At 35.0% G+C, this 16,063-nt stretch overlaps 1 protein-coding gene across 3 annotated transcripts in view; it reads right to left on the bottom strand.

The window, feature by feature from the left end:
- Positions 1-6,286: 6,286 nt before the first annotated feature.
- Positions 6,287-16,063, bottom strand: part of LOC115221702 (DNA-directed RNA polymerases I, II, and III subunit RPABC3) — a 373,348-nt gene continuing 363,571 nt past the window's right edge. Inside the window, exons 4-5 of one of the 3 annotated variants that reach the window (XR_005002874.1) lie at positions 6,754-6,975; positions 6,287-6,717 (exon numbers count right to left, since the gene is read on the bottom strand). Coding sequence is in view for 1 of the 3 variants with exons in the window: in XM_029791906.2 (XP_029647766.1) it covers positions 6,858-6,975 (118 nt within the window). In the remaining 2 variants the exon portion in view is untranslated. Of the gene's footprint in view, positions 6,976-16,063 lie in introns of all 3 variants that reach the window. The other 2 variants (XR_005002875.1, XM_029791906.2) reach the window with 2 other exon arrangements.

Raw genomic sequence — 16,063 nt, 5'->3', positions numbered from 1 at the left:
CCAGCACTGTTCTAGTTTTATTTATTTGCTCTTTACAATACACTGTGTCAAGACGTTTTATCTGAAGAATGTTAAACCAGACATCAGTGAAGGAAAATGTATAACTAAATGCATCAAATATAAATAAGAAATTGGTATCTTTTAAATTGTGTAAGAATTCAATTGCAGAATTTATAGCTTTAAGATTTTCAATGATGTCTTCAAAAAGGTGATTAGGTAATCACAATTTTCTCCTGTAGATATAACATGTAAATCTATCTAATTGCTGTTGCTTTGGGAAAATTCTTTTTTAATATTAACTTCTACATTGGCTTGAGTGGTTTCATTGAAAATGTACCCAGTGTACTTATAGAAAGAAATATTTTGCATTCATTTATATAGCAGATCATGCTTGTGAAAGAACTAAACTCAAACAATGAATAAGGATAGCACATTCATACTTCTCTCTTACCTTTGATTACAAACCTTTTTAATTGCCTTACCATTGTAGTGACACCATCACAGGTTTGTGTAATTAATTTGTTTTCACACTTCCACATTTCAATCTATTTAAAAGCATGTTCAAAAGAATCATTTGCTGAATGGTCTGCTTTAACATTGTTGAAACTGATAAATCACTTTTAGTAACACAGTCTTTTATAACATAATGTACAACAGTTGACAGTTACTTTGCTGCACTTAAAAAAACCTGTCCTCCACTGCAGAAGTGTTAAGGCAACTTCCCTTGATGAAGATGATTGGTCTGCAAGTGTCCTGTGCTGGTGTCACATAAGAAGTGCTTGTGTCAGTACTATGCTAAAAGCAGCCAGCATACACTGTAAAATGGTTGATGTTAGGAAGTGCATCCAGCTGTAGAAACCAGGCCAAACCAGACTGGAACCCCATGAGTTCCTTGGCTTACCAGCTCTGATCATACAGCCCAACCCATGCCAGCATGGAAGGCAGGCATTAAAGGATGATGATGATGATTGAATGTTTTATTTACAAGAATAGCTATAAATTCAGCCTATTCAAATTCATTTTCTATTACATTCAGCATAACTTTTTGCATTGCATCCAACATGTCATTTTGAACTTCATTTGAGAGACCTGAGAAAGCAAACTGTAATCTAGATAGCTTGCCAACTTTTCATCAGACTTACTGATTATATATAACAGTCCTTTATAATTCCTGGGATTATTGAATTCTATGGATTCAAAATGACTCTGAAATGAAGATTCCTGGTGACCTAAAAAAATAACTACATCAATCAATCTTTTCAGAATATCTCTATTTCATTTAACTTCATTATGCTGCTGTATGCTGTGCCTCTTACATGCATCTGACTATAAGCCAATGTGAACATTCTTAAATATTTTAAGATCTATCAAAGATTTTATATATTTTTCAAGAATGCTCATGTTTTAGCATAGTTGTATATAGATTATTTAAATCTTTATAACCTTTATGATTTCTAAACTTTCTTCTAAACTAAATAATAAGCATGAGCATCAAAAATAATATATTTAGCTTAGCACTTCCAGTTAATCATTTTTTTTTCTTTCATATAAATTAATCTGAAATTGTCTGACACATTTCAAGTTGGAACTTCTGAAATCAAGTAATTTCAGCATTGGTCTGCAATCATTTATAATTAATTGTTTCCTTTTGAAGTCTATTTTAGAAAAACTATTTTTCAAAAGTTCTATAACACACATTTTAGTCATTTGAACTAACATTTCAAAAGTTCAAAAGATATCTAAGAAAGAAATATGTGTGTGCATGCTTGTGTGTGTGCATGCTTGTGTGTGTGTATACTTTTCCTGTGAATTGGAAGTTACCTTGAATAAAAGGGAAGCTAATTTTAGTAAACAAGGAGGCTTAATTAGTTTGCAATTGCAATGAAAGAAAATGTAACAATGTATCCTGTTCGGATATTAAATATCAAAGAGAAAATAAATCTTTATATTTACCATAAATTGCCATTCTCAGTTGGTAAAAGGTTTTGTTTTATAGTAGTGTAATAAAATTGATGTAACTCACAAGGGGTTTTTGTGAGGGGATAAATTGTTTTTACTTTTAGATTTAGTGCTTTTCCAAGTATTTCACTTGAGATCAAACAGTCATCACTTAATCATTAGGTGAGTTGATCGTTTAGTGACTAACATTAAATACAAACAAATGACAATACAAAGAGCTACTGACAGACAGAGAGGAGAGTAAATAAAAAAAAGCGGGAGGTTAATGCATTTTTGAAATTGCATGCCTTTTCACAGTATTTAACAGGGTAAGAAATTGCACCCGAATGGAGATGGCTTCTATAATTAAACTTATGCTGTACTCTTTTTGTATCTGATAGTTTCCTTGAGCCTTCTCTCAAACAAACTAATTAGTCCAATTTCCAATGAGTTTGATAACTTTTCGATGTAGTTAGAGATAAATTAATTTTTGGAATTAATTTTTGGATTCACATGAAAAATATAAATGGGAATGTAGCACATGATTTGCATACCTTGAGTGCATGCCATTCGCACATATATGTAAATATATTCTTTAAATTCATTTACAGGAAACGTTTTTTGAGTATGCCTATAAAAGTTCCTATTCTATTTTGTCAGCTACAGCCTAGTGATTCCAACCTGCGATGGCAGTTTTATAGGATCATACCAAGTTGTGCTGACATAGTGTAGGATAGCATCTAATTGAACAATAGAAAGACTTCATAAACAAACTGAACAAAAGAGCCGCTATTTTCCTAGGTTATATCACCAATGGATTTTAACACAATGGAACACATCCATCCATGTCTCCAATGAAAATACACAAAATACGCTAAGTGCTTGATATTACATAACTGAGCATAGATGGTAATCAATAATAGCTGAATCCACTGGATCTGTGCAAACACTAGTAACATCGAAGAACTAATTGTACCACCAAAGGTAAGTAACACAACCCTTTAAGAGAACATCACTTGTCTACTCAGACAAAGAACTTCAAACATCCAATGAAATTGACTTCCCTACTTCACATCTGAATTTATTGAGGAAGCACCTCCCCTGTCTTAGGTTAAACCAATGACTTACACTCCCTATCCCAACATGTGCACACATAAATATGAAAACAAATCAAGCCTTATCACACACTCCTCTATCGCCTTTATCAGTACCATTCTCTCTTTCCCTCACCTTTTCCTCTTCCCTATCAACAAAGAACTACACAATCTAGATATTTAGTACCATCATTTTTCTCTTGATCTCCCTCCTCTTATTGTATATACATAAATATATATATATACATGCTTGATCGATAAATCCACAAGTTATTTTTATTCGGTCTCTGTTTATTTTTCCCTATTGCTTTCTGTTGAAGAGCTTAGGCTCAAAACATAAAAGATTTGCTCACTTTCCTGAGCATCAAACTAATACACCTGTCTTTGTCTTAACACAAAACATAAATATAATAGATTAAAAAATAAGAATAAATTTAATTCATTTAATGATAATAATAAATTTAATAATATAAAAAATAAATATAATAATAAGACACCTGTTGTTATGTCCTGCTATTTGCATTTGTATTTGTGTACCAGTTCGTTTTTTTTTTCCATCCTTGTTTTCATATACATTTGCTGCTTTCTTCCATGGAATCTAATGCTCTTAGACTTAGTTTTTCCTTGGGACTGGCCAGATTGGAGCAATCTCAAGCATAACTGGCTGAAATTGCAAAGATAATCTGGAACTCAATTGAGGAAAGAACATTTCGAATGACCCGTGCGTGTTTTTTCTTGTCTCTTTTTGTATCATCTGTCTGGATGTTTTGCTGTCCCTTTTTTGTATTATCTAGCTGTCTGGATGTTTTGTGTTCTTGTACAATTTTTGGTATTCCTTTTTATATACATATGGCGTATGCGTACATTTAGGTCTCTCTCTCTCTCTCTCTCGTATATATATATATATATATATAATATATATATATATATATATATATATATATACAAGTAGCATGGCTGTTCGTACACAAGCGTCATACACTCTACTTTTTACTCTGAGCGAGAGGCCCTTTGTCACCAGCAGAGGTAGGAGCTCTCTGAACTTTGCCTTCCTACTTATTAAGACTTTAGTTTTAGCTAGGTTGACTCTAAGGCCTTCGATTCTAATCCTTGCTTCCACATCTGAAACTTTTCCTCTAGTTCAGATAGCGACTCAGAATTAGAGCAAAGTCATCAGCATAGAGGAGCTCCCAGGGGCATCCTGTTTTGAATTCCTCTGTTATTGACTGGAGGACTATGATGAACAAGAGGGAGCTGAGGATTGATCCTTGGTGAACCCCTACCCGGCATTCTTCACTCTACTCATTGCCAACCCTCACCTTACTGACAGCATCCGTCTACATGGCTTGCAGAGCTCTCACTAACCATTCATCTATCCCTAGTTTCCTCATTGACCACCAGATAAGGGATCAGAGAACCCTGTCAACGAAAGCCAGGAACAGAGGTTTATCTTAGGCTATATATATGCACATATATATATATATATATATATACATATATATATACACATATATATATATACATACATATATATATACACATATATATATATATATATATATATACATACATACATACACACATATATGCATATATATATATACACACATACACACACATATATATAAATCCTTAAGATCCTTTAAAATGTTTTAGCCCGAAGGCCACGGCCATGCTGGGGCACCACCATACATGTATATGTGTATATATATATGTATATATACATGTATATATATACATATATATATACATGTATATATATACATATATATGTGTGTATATATATATATATATATATATATATACATACATGTATATATACATATATATATATATACACATATACATGTATATATATATTTATATATATATATATACATACACACATATTTATACACTACCAGGTGTACCTGGTAATTCCTGGAGTAAAGATGATCTATTGAAATGCCTATTACTCTGATATAAGAAAGCAATTTCGTTATAACTGCCACAAAATGTGTATTTTCCGTCATGAAAAAGTACAAAAAACTCAGCTAGAGGAGGGAGAGATTGTTGGAGGTTGGTGAGAAAGATTGTGGGAGGTTGGTGAGAAAGGTTGTCGGAGGTTGGTGAGAGGCAAAGACATTATTCTGCTTAGCGATGGCATCTGGGAAATGTATAACTGCTGTCATTCACAGAAAAACTAATGTTTTACCATTCTGAGAACTACCATTGTCTTCTTTCTCTCTATTCACACCCACTCTTATATATAAAGCAGGGTAGCCATGCATCTCCTGTGTAGCAAGATACCTGTGCCTGTCCCTCTACAATACCTTAATCATTCAACACCTGGCATAAAGCCACATCCCTCATGATTAAAACCTTACTCAGTCGTTGGGATTACTCTGTCTTGAGAGTTACTTCAACCTCACCAGTGCCAGTGTCAAGAAATAAGTACTTGGTACACCCAGGAAAGTGGTTAGAGTTAGGAAGGGCATCCAGCCATTGATGCCATTCTGAAAAATATTGAAGCTTGTTGCAACCCTCAGGCTCAGTGGAGCTTGTCAAACCATTTAACACATTCAGAAAGAAGACAGATGTTAAATGGTGATGATACAAATACAGACACACATACACACAAATCTAAATATATATATATATATACATACATACACACACATTCTATTACAATTATCATATGAAGTCAAGGTAAGTAGACACAAATAAATGCAATGGACTTTTTTCAACTTCTTTCAATCCAACACACCCACAAGGCTACATACATATTATATCTCCTTTACTTGTTTCAATCATTGGACTGTGGCCATCTTGAGGCACTGCCTTTAAAGTTATTTTAATCAAATGAACTGACCCCTCACATGCATGTTCTTTCAGACACTTAAACATATTCTTTAAGTATATATATATATTTTATTTTTTACTTGTTTGTTATGGAACAGCAGCCGTGCTTAGGGTACTACCCTGAAAGGGTTTTGTTGAACAAGTCAACTCCTGTACTTATTTTCATTTTAAGCCTGGTACTGGTACCTATTCTATCACTAAGTTGTAAGGATGTCAACAAACCAACACCAGTTGTCAAGTAGAGTTGGGGACAAACAAAAACACAAAGACACACACATGTAAAAATGAAACCAAGCGTCTTTCAGCTTCTCCTCACAAGGCTTTGGTTGGCCTGGACTTATAGTAGAAGACACTTGTCCAAGGTGCCATGCAGTGGGACTGAATTCAGAAGAATAAACAAAACAGAAGTCAAATTACAAAGTAATTTCAAAAGTGGCAGTGATCTTTATTTAAAAAACAAATCTTACAAAGATTGGAAAAATAGAAATTTTTGATATTTATGATGTGTATATGGTGTGTTTAAGGCATCTGTATGTGTTTGTAGTATGTATAGAGGCTATGTTTAAGGTATCTATATGCTTTGTGTATGCTATGTATATGTTATGTTTAAAGCATGTAGCGTTTATTGTATGTATTTATTTTAAGACATTTTCTGTGTTAATGTTATGAGCTTATAAATTATATGGTTATGTAGAGAAGCATGTATGTGTATTTAAAAGTGTGCACTTCTAGTGTGTGTGTGTGTGTGTGATTCCTGAGAATGTGTATACATGTAATTCAAAGAGATAATGATTTGTGATCAATAAGTGCCTTGACATGAAATTTTGGGCATGTCAAGTCATTTTTGTAGCTTTATACACACGTGTGTGTGTGTGTGTGTGTGTGTGTGTGTGTGTGCATGTATGGGGATATATATAGGGTGAATTTATAGATGAATGTTACATGTATGTGTCTGTCAGTGTGTTCATGCAATTATCAGTTTTCTTAAAATGCCAGCTTCTTCATTAAAAGGTAGACGTGGGAATCAACTTCAAAACCGTGTAGATTGTTGGCGTCTCCTTGTAGCCTCATCAGCAGACCTCCAAAAGACACATATGCAGACCTGGGAGAATGAGAGAGGAAAATAGAAAGAACTAAATAAAAGTAGACATGTACAACATTTTCTTTTTTCGTTTATTTTCTTTATATTATTTTGTTTAAACACACATGTGATCATTTAAGTATTGTGCATAGGTATATTACATAATTCTATGGTATTGATAATTCACAGTAGATAAAAGTAGGTCAACACAGGTAAAATCTTAAAACTGAAAGAGAAGAAAGAAGGTATGCAGATTGTTCCTTACAGTTGTTTCAAGAATAGATGCATAGTTGGTGCAGTTCCCTGCAAGCTGTCTGCAACTAGCATTTTAGTGGTGGGACTTACCTTATAACTATTCCAAGAGCATACCAGCATATATTGCAACCATTAAGAAAATTCTTGAATGGAACTTGTACTGATTGGCTGTCATTTAAATTCCTTAAAGCATTTGTTTCTCCCTTTGTGTTGTATAAATAAGTGTCATATTCTGAACCAGAACCTGTTGATCCCTGTCTATCCTTTTATATTATTATACATGCCCCAGCTAGTATGATACATTGCTGACAGCCAGTTCCCATCATTTAGGCAACTATAACATCCCTGCATTTTAAGCAGCATTTGAATTGGAGTTGAGACATGAAGTCATCCTGACCACTCAACATAAGTACCTACTATCTGTTTGTGTGTGTGTGTACACACACACATACATACATACATACATATATATATATACACACACAAGACAAGGTATAAATAATGGCCATAACACATTGGAGTAAATAGTAATAACTGTTTTATATATAAATATATGTATGTATATACAGGGGTTGGACAAAATAATGGAAACACCCGAGCATGTAGCATCATAATTTTGAAATATCTATAAAACTGTCAAAAGCTTGTTTATTTTCATGTTTTTTGATTTATTGTTAGTGTTGCTTAATATCTTTTTCTGTAACAACAACAACATCAACAATACAAACATTACTAATTCTTCTGTAAAACAAAACAGAACCTCCAGTCATATACTTTAAACATTTGCATCCACTTCAGAAAAAAAAGTTGTTCAATCTGCTGGAAATTGTTCTCAAATCACACTCTACTTTCTTAAAAAAGGACATAGTGGATAATGTAGTCCTGGCTACACTATTTCCGGAAAAAATGATGGGATGGTCATAGATGGAATACCCTTGACTATAGATCTGTTTAACCTTTCAGCATTCAGATTACTATGTACTATTTCTAATGGAATTATACTCTCATCTACTCCTATACATAATGTGGGATATCCTCAATAGCAAGAACACTCATGCTTGTCCAGCTCCCATACTTTCAACACTTGGCATAAAGCCACTCCACTCCACCTTCCCCTTTCAAGTACCTGTCCCTTCCCCACCTGCCCAACCAACACTTTGCAGTGGGAACGTTTTCTTTTTCCCTGTTCTTTTTCTGTCTTCTAAGTTACTCAGCAACTTCACTAGAACTCAAGACATGTAAAAAGGACCCAGTACACTCTGTAAAGTGGCTGGCATTAGGGTGGGCATCCAGCCATAGAAACTACACCAAAGAATACACTGGAACTCTGCACAGCCCTTCAACTTCACCAGAACCTATCAAACAATTCAACCTATGCCATCATGGAAAATGGACATTAAATGATGAAGACAGCATACCTACACAATGAAAATAACATACTCAAAAGTTAAAGGACATGTTTTGCTACCACATTTGAATCTTCACACTATACCACTGTATATTTGACCACCAGATACAGTGAAAGCAGCTCAGAGCTCTATTTACATTGCATACAAATACATTTTGCCTCTCACTCAGTCCAGACAAACAAAAACAGCAGCAATAACAACCTCATTGGTCATATGAACACTGTGCAGAGATGTAGACCATCAGTGCAGTATAACAATAATTGTTAGGCTTCCATGAGGCACACAGCTGCAGTCTATAACAATAAGGGAAATGCAACATGTCTAAATCTTCCACACTACATTCTATATAAGTCAAGCATCTGAAAAAGTAGAGCATGGTGCAACTAGTTAAAGCATGTTGTATATGCATCAATGGATCTGGAGATTGCATGCAGTCAATGAAACAGACTACTTAGATGTCATACATTTTGATAAAGACTAACCTGGTGTCATAACAGCAGCCTCAAGTTGAAAGAGAGGTATCAACAATGTTGCATATATGCATCAATTCTAAATAGGGCAATAGATAATCACACAACAATGGAATATTTGCACTTTCACAAAATCAGTGGGCAGCAAATAAACCTAGTATTTTGTATAGTATTATTATCTGGGCTGGCTTTTCATCTATGTCAAGTTGGGTTGCCCTTATTTGTTGTATTTGCATATTTTATATATATATATATATATATATGCATGTTTGTGTGTATTTTATTTACTTTTATTCATAAATTTTTTATGTCTTTGTGCATTGTATAATGTTTTTGCACCATCCCTTGCCTTTAAATAACTATGTTTGTACATTTCCCATAAACCCATAAGCTTTATTTGTAGGTTTTTTTTTTATGAGAAATAAGTGAAAGTATTATCATTGTTGCTGTATGCTGTACATGCACATTTTTACAAAGATTCTCTTTGAAGGTGGCTTCTTCTAGGGTTACACAATATAAATTTTTTATCTTTTAAAACTCTTTTCACTCACTAAGGACTATGGAAACTCAAAATGCCCACCCAATTAGCTGGGGCAGAGAGAGAGAAAAAAAGAGCCCAGTATTATACATTTTTATTGTGTAGTTATATTTCTGCAAACACCTATTTTGCTTTATTTATGATTAATAGTGACAATCCCTGTGGTATCAGAAGGAGGGGCTAGACGTGAAATCCTCACCTCCACAATTTTCTTTTTATGTGGGTAGAAAAAAGGATTTGAAAAGAAAATGAAAAAGTAAAAAACAAAAAAAAAATGATAATCAGATACAGTTATAAAACGCAGGCAGTTTGAATAATTTGATAAGAATAAAAAGAAAAGTTGCAAAAATGCAAATTTAAATGACAATGCCCAAAGTATTACAACGACGACCACCACTAACAACAACAACAACAACAATACAAGCTTATCTTTAGCAAGTCAAACAACAATACTGACATGAAACAACTCCAGGAAATAAAACAGCTGGGGAGAGTACACAGCAAAAGAAAGTGTCACCTTGCATGAGGAATTTTCATAAAGAAAAGGTAAAAAGAAAAGTGACATAACTCCTGCTTTTCTTTTTTTTCTTTTCTTTTTTCTCCAAAAAATGGATGGGCCTTCATATGCTAAAGAAAGAGGAATTAGGGAGAGCCCTGCTTGATGTGTAGGTTGGGTGTACACTCACTTGAGAAAGGTAGAGCATAGGAGAGAGTGTGCATAGTATTTAACACTGACAATGTGACAAGAAGGCAGGTGAGGCTCATCCGCAACATGGCTGACTATATGATGGTGGTACAGTATAAAAGGGTCACAGCCTAAAGACGTTGGCACTGACTTCATTCTTTGGCTGTAGTCACATTTGTAGCACAGACATTCAGATCCTGATCACCCTTCCCCACCATACCATAAAGCTATCCTGGAATTGCTTTGCCATTCTTTGAGACCCAACTGGTAGTAGCAACTGAACTAAACACTTTAATAAGCTTTGTACTTACTCCTTCTAAGGTTGATAAAATACATTATAGTCATGGAGTGGGTGGGGTGATAAACATCAACCATATTCATCTTTCATAATTTGTGGCTTTATGATGATATAAGAACTTGCTATTATTTTCATGATTACTAGATGGAAGAATGCCAGAGTAAATAACAGAATACCAGACAAAATGGTAGGATACCATATTAAATGGTAGGATACCAGATGAAATGGAATAATACCAGACAAACTGGAAGAACATCAGACCAACCATACTTAACCAAGTTCCTTACATTCTGAGTGAAAAACCTTGCCAGGGTTAAATGTATATTTCTTTTTTTTTAAAATGATATTGTAGGGTAGGTGTGAGAAGCCACATCTGGCCAGTTTAAACATGAAACAGGAAGAATTTATGGGCCAGATATGACCAGCTTAAACAACAACCTTAACTATGAAAAATGAAACCAAAGACATAATCAAAATCTTTAACATAATGGAACAACATTATGAAGCTTTATAAATTTATATATCAAAAACAGAAATAAGAAAATTTATAACAATGTGAATCCCACTGTATTATTACCATTATCATTATTATCTGAATTCAAATTCCACTAAGGTCAACTTTGCCCTTCATCCTTTCAGGATCGATAAATTAAGTACCAGTTGCATAATGGGAATCAATGTAATCGACACATTTCCCCACCCCAAATGGCTGCCCTTGTGGCAAAATTTGAAACCATTATTATAATTATAATTATTATTATTATTGAGGCGAGCTGGTAGAATTGTTAGCACACCAGGCAAACTGTTTAGCAGCTTTACATCCTGGGTTCAAATTCGGCCAAGGTCGACTTTGCCTTTCCTCCTTTTGGGGTTGATAAAACGAGTGCCAGTTGAGCACTGGGGTCAATGTAATCGACTTATCCACTCCCCCAAACTTGCTGTCTCAAAATTTGAAATCATCATCATTATTATTATTATTATTATTATTATGAAGGTGGCGAGCTGGCAGAATTGTTAGCACGCTGGGCGGAATGCTTAGCGGTGTTTCACTCATTGCTATGTTCTGAGTTCAAATTACTTCAAGGTTGACTTTGCCTTTCATCCTTTCGGGATTAATAAATTAAGTACCAGTTGAACACTGAGATTCATGTAATCGACTAGTCTCCTCCCCAGGCCTTGTGCCTCCAGTAGGAAGGATTATTATCATTATTATTATTATTATAAGTTGGCAAAAACATTAACACACAAGACAAGTTTAGTAAGTAGGGTCAATGAAATCAACCCCTGCCCTCGAAATTGCCGGGCTTGTGTCTATATTAGAAATAGCTGCTGAAGCAGTAGTAATTCTTCTTCTCTAATGTTCCTGGGTATAACATTTATTCCTTGTAAGTCTTCCTTTAACTTAAGTACAATGTTTAATGGAATGATTGGGTGAGAGGATGGCAAAATTAGTTGTTATTTTTGGTGGGAAAGGTGAATGGGTGGATGTTGTTTTCCTTCTTCTCTCTCTCTCTCCCTCCCCAGAATACGACCAGGAAGACAATACAAATGCGAGATGTCAACTGTCTGAACCAATGGAACACACCCTGATTTGCATGATATTGCATTACTGCAGGGACAATTTCAGGGTGCAATACAGGAAGGAAGGAAGGAAGGAATGAATGCAGAAGACTGCACCAATCGTATGGGATGCACAAGAGAAAATATCTCTGTCACCAAACACCAGCTGCACATTATCAATGCAGCACTAGCAATAGTAAATATATATATATAGAGAGAGAGAGAGGGGGGAGGGAGAGAGAGAGACAGACAGACAGACAGATAATATATGCAGGATGGAAAACAATGCACATTACATATGCACAATGTGCATCAAACATGTGCATCTACTTTCCCAGTGATCCGAACCTGTGCATCCAAGTGGAATATTTAAAAGACTTGCATTGTATTTGTGCATGTTGTGTGGAGATATCTACATACATGCAAGCATTTAAATGTGTAAATATACTAGTCTAAATGGTTTAAATGCATGTGTATTTGTCTCTCACATTTGTTGACGACAAGTCTGTGTGTGTGTGTGTGTTAAGTATGCATGTGCAATAGAGTCTGGATGTGTGCTGCACAACTTTTGTATATGAAAACACCAAAAGAATTTCTTTAGTGTAAACCAATGGTAAAAGGTTTATGGAGAGGGAGAGAGACAGAGAGACAGACAGACAGACAGAGAAATAAAGAATATAGCTTAACTCAGTGTGCATAGTAAGTCTATTTATATATATGTGGCTCTATGTATACCTTCAGTACGTGCATATAGGTATTGCTTATCTATTAAAATTCTTAATTTTCTGTATATGATTGGAGGTGTGTGATAAGTTTGTTGTGTGTATGTGTGTGTGTGTGTGTGTGTATGCAGAAGAGAATGTTCCATCTTTCTGTCCCTCTCCCTGCTTCCCTGACCAACAGTCAGGCACCCCAGACCACAATCCCAGCTGGAACAAGGTGAAAAGAGTTAACCTTGTAGAGTAATTTATTTGAAAATAGCTGGCTGGTTAATATAGGAGGACATCAGACAGATAGACACAGGGATGAAGGAAGGTGAGCTACACACATACACACACAAGAGAGAGAGAGAGATATTGTTAGTTTAACACTGTAATATAAAAAAAGAGAGAAGACAGCCGGGCCATCTGGCAACACTAATATACAGGTGTTTCTGTGTGTGTATGTGTGTATATACATACATATACATACATATATAGTTTGACAGCTAGATTCATAATGACTGGCAAACATATGGCAGATAAAGAGAAAGAGTTAAAGGCAAAACAGATGAGTTGATATATCATCATCATCATCATCGTCGTTTAATGTCCGTTCTCCATGCTAGCATGGGTTGGACGGTTCGACCGGGGGGGGGGGGGTTCTGGGAAGCCAGAAGGCTGCACCAGGCTCCAGTCTAATCTGGCAATGTTTCTACAGCTGGATGCCCTTCCTAACGCCAACCACTCCGTGAGTGTAGTGGGTGCTTTTTACGTGCCACCTGCACAGGTGCCAGGCAGGGCTGGCAACGGCCACGGTCAGATTGGTGTATTTTATGTGCCATATATATATATATATATATATATATATATATATATATACATGGTTTGATACTAAACTCATAATGACCAGGCAGATTGAGAGAAAGAGTTAAAACAAACAGCTGAGCAGATATGTGTGTGTGTGTGTGGAGAGAGAGAGAGAGAGAGGAGGGAGTAAAGAAATAGATAAATGGTTGAATGGATAGATACAGAGATGGTCTGAGGATGCCAATCAACAGAGGAATTATGAAGTTGCTTCAACCTTTTCCTTGTAAAAATATAATTATGTACTCTACTTAAATCTATTGTGTGTGTGTGTTGTTTTTTTTGCAGTCAATTTTAGAATGTTTTTATGGAAGAGTGCACAGGAAACACACACATTGATTATACACACACATATATATATATATATATACATATACACACACACACATATATATATATATACACAACACACACACATATATATATATATACACACACACCACACACATATATATATATATACACACACACACACATATATACACACACACACACACACACACACATATATATATATACACACACACACAATATATATATATATATACACACACACACATATATATATATATATACACCACACACACACACATAATATATATATATATATATATATATATATATATATATACAGAGAGAGAGAGAGAGAGAGAGAGAGAGAGAGAGAGAAAATCATAATATCATAATTACGAAGAAAATCTAGTGAAAGACAAAGGGTGAGAGAGAGAGAGAGGGGGAGGTAGAGAATCAGAGAGACAGACAGACAGACAAAAGAAATAGAGAGAAATAAGTTTGAATCAATGTATGATAACAGTGTTAAGAGAATGGAATAAGTATTAAAATTTTAATAAAATCTATTTAATGTATGGAGAGTGGGGAGGAGCAAATGGAGCACAGGAGAGGAGAGAGAGAGAGAGAGAGAAAATCATAATATCATAATTACGAAGAAAATCTAGTGAAAGACAAAGGGTGAGAGAGAGAGAGAGAGAGAGAGAGAGAGGGGGAGGTAGAGAATCAGAGAGACAGACAGACAGACAAAAGAAATAGAGAGAAATAAGTTTGAATCAATGTATGATAACAGTGTTAAGAGAATGGAATAAGTATTAAAATTTTAATAAAATCTATTTAATGTATGGAGAGTGGGGAGGAGCAAATGGAGCACAGGAGAGGGAGAGAGAGAAAAAGTAAATGAGTGAGAGAAAGAAAGAGAGGGTGATTATATTTGTTTCTGAGTATGTGTGTGTATGTTTGTATTTGTGCAAATATGTATATGATTAAGTGCAGTACATGTCCGTATTCATCTAAGTATGTGCAGTATATGACTATGTATTGGTGTGCATGTGTGTGCACATGCACAGGTGCCTATTTGTGTGTGCACATTTAATGATTGTGATATATGTATTTAAATGGGTGTTTATAATGTATGTCTGTATTTGAGTGTGTGAATGTTTTTGATTTATTTAAATGTGTGTGTGTATATGTATGTGTGTGTGTGTGTGTGTGTGTATGAACACTGCAGCAACAGTCTGCAATGATGTTACGTCATGTGCAGTATCGCAGCTTCAGGTAACCAAATCTGTCTTCTGGGGAAGAAGTGACGGGTCGATTGCTTTGTCTGGGCTGAATTATGCAGCCAGTGTCTGTTGCAGTAACAGCAGCACCAGTGAAACAGTAAACAGCATCATCAACAATAATACCAGCAGCAACAAACATTTAGAACAACAGCAACCATTAAGTGCAGTAGTCGTTGCAGTAACAAGAATAACAGAAAATATTTGCACCACAACAACAAACACCTATAACAGTAGCTGTGACAATAACAGCAACACCAATAACAATGATATATGTAGTAAATAACAATAGGAAAAAGCAGCATAAAATGGTGATAGAAAGTGCATCATCACCGAGAGCCATTAATAGCTGCAATAGCAGCAAACAGAAACAATAGCACTGATAAGCAGACATTAGTAAACATTAATAGTAAGACGTATAGAAAATGTTCACAAAACCCGTAAACAATAATTAGCGAAACAGTAAATAGTAAAGGAAATCAATGAGCAGGAGTCAGAAAAAAACAGAAACAGCAAAGAGACACACAAACAACAAAGATTTGTGACACAAAAACAGTATACATTTTCACAAAAATTGTGGTTACAAAAACAGCACCCAAGTCACAGCAAGCACGAGATTATAGTGACACATTGATATAAGTGCAAAACACAAATAGACACAAAGCAACAGGCAATAGCAGCCCCCTAACAGCAAACAATAACCATAAACACAACAAATATTCACAAGAGAAACAGCAAGCATTAATAGCTTAAAAAAC

This window comes from Octopus sinensis, linkage group LG18 (genome assembly GCF_006345805.1).
Source record: "Octopus sinensis linkage group LG18, ASM634580v1, whole genome shotgun sequence".
Taxonomy (NCBI): domain Eukaryota; kingdom Metazoa; phylum Mollusca; class Cephalopoda; order Octopoda; family Octopodidae; genus Octopus; species Octopus sinensis.
Note: the sequence above shows the minus strand (reverse complement) of the source record. Positions and strands in the feature narration are given on the sequence as shown.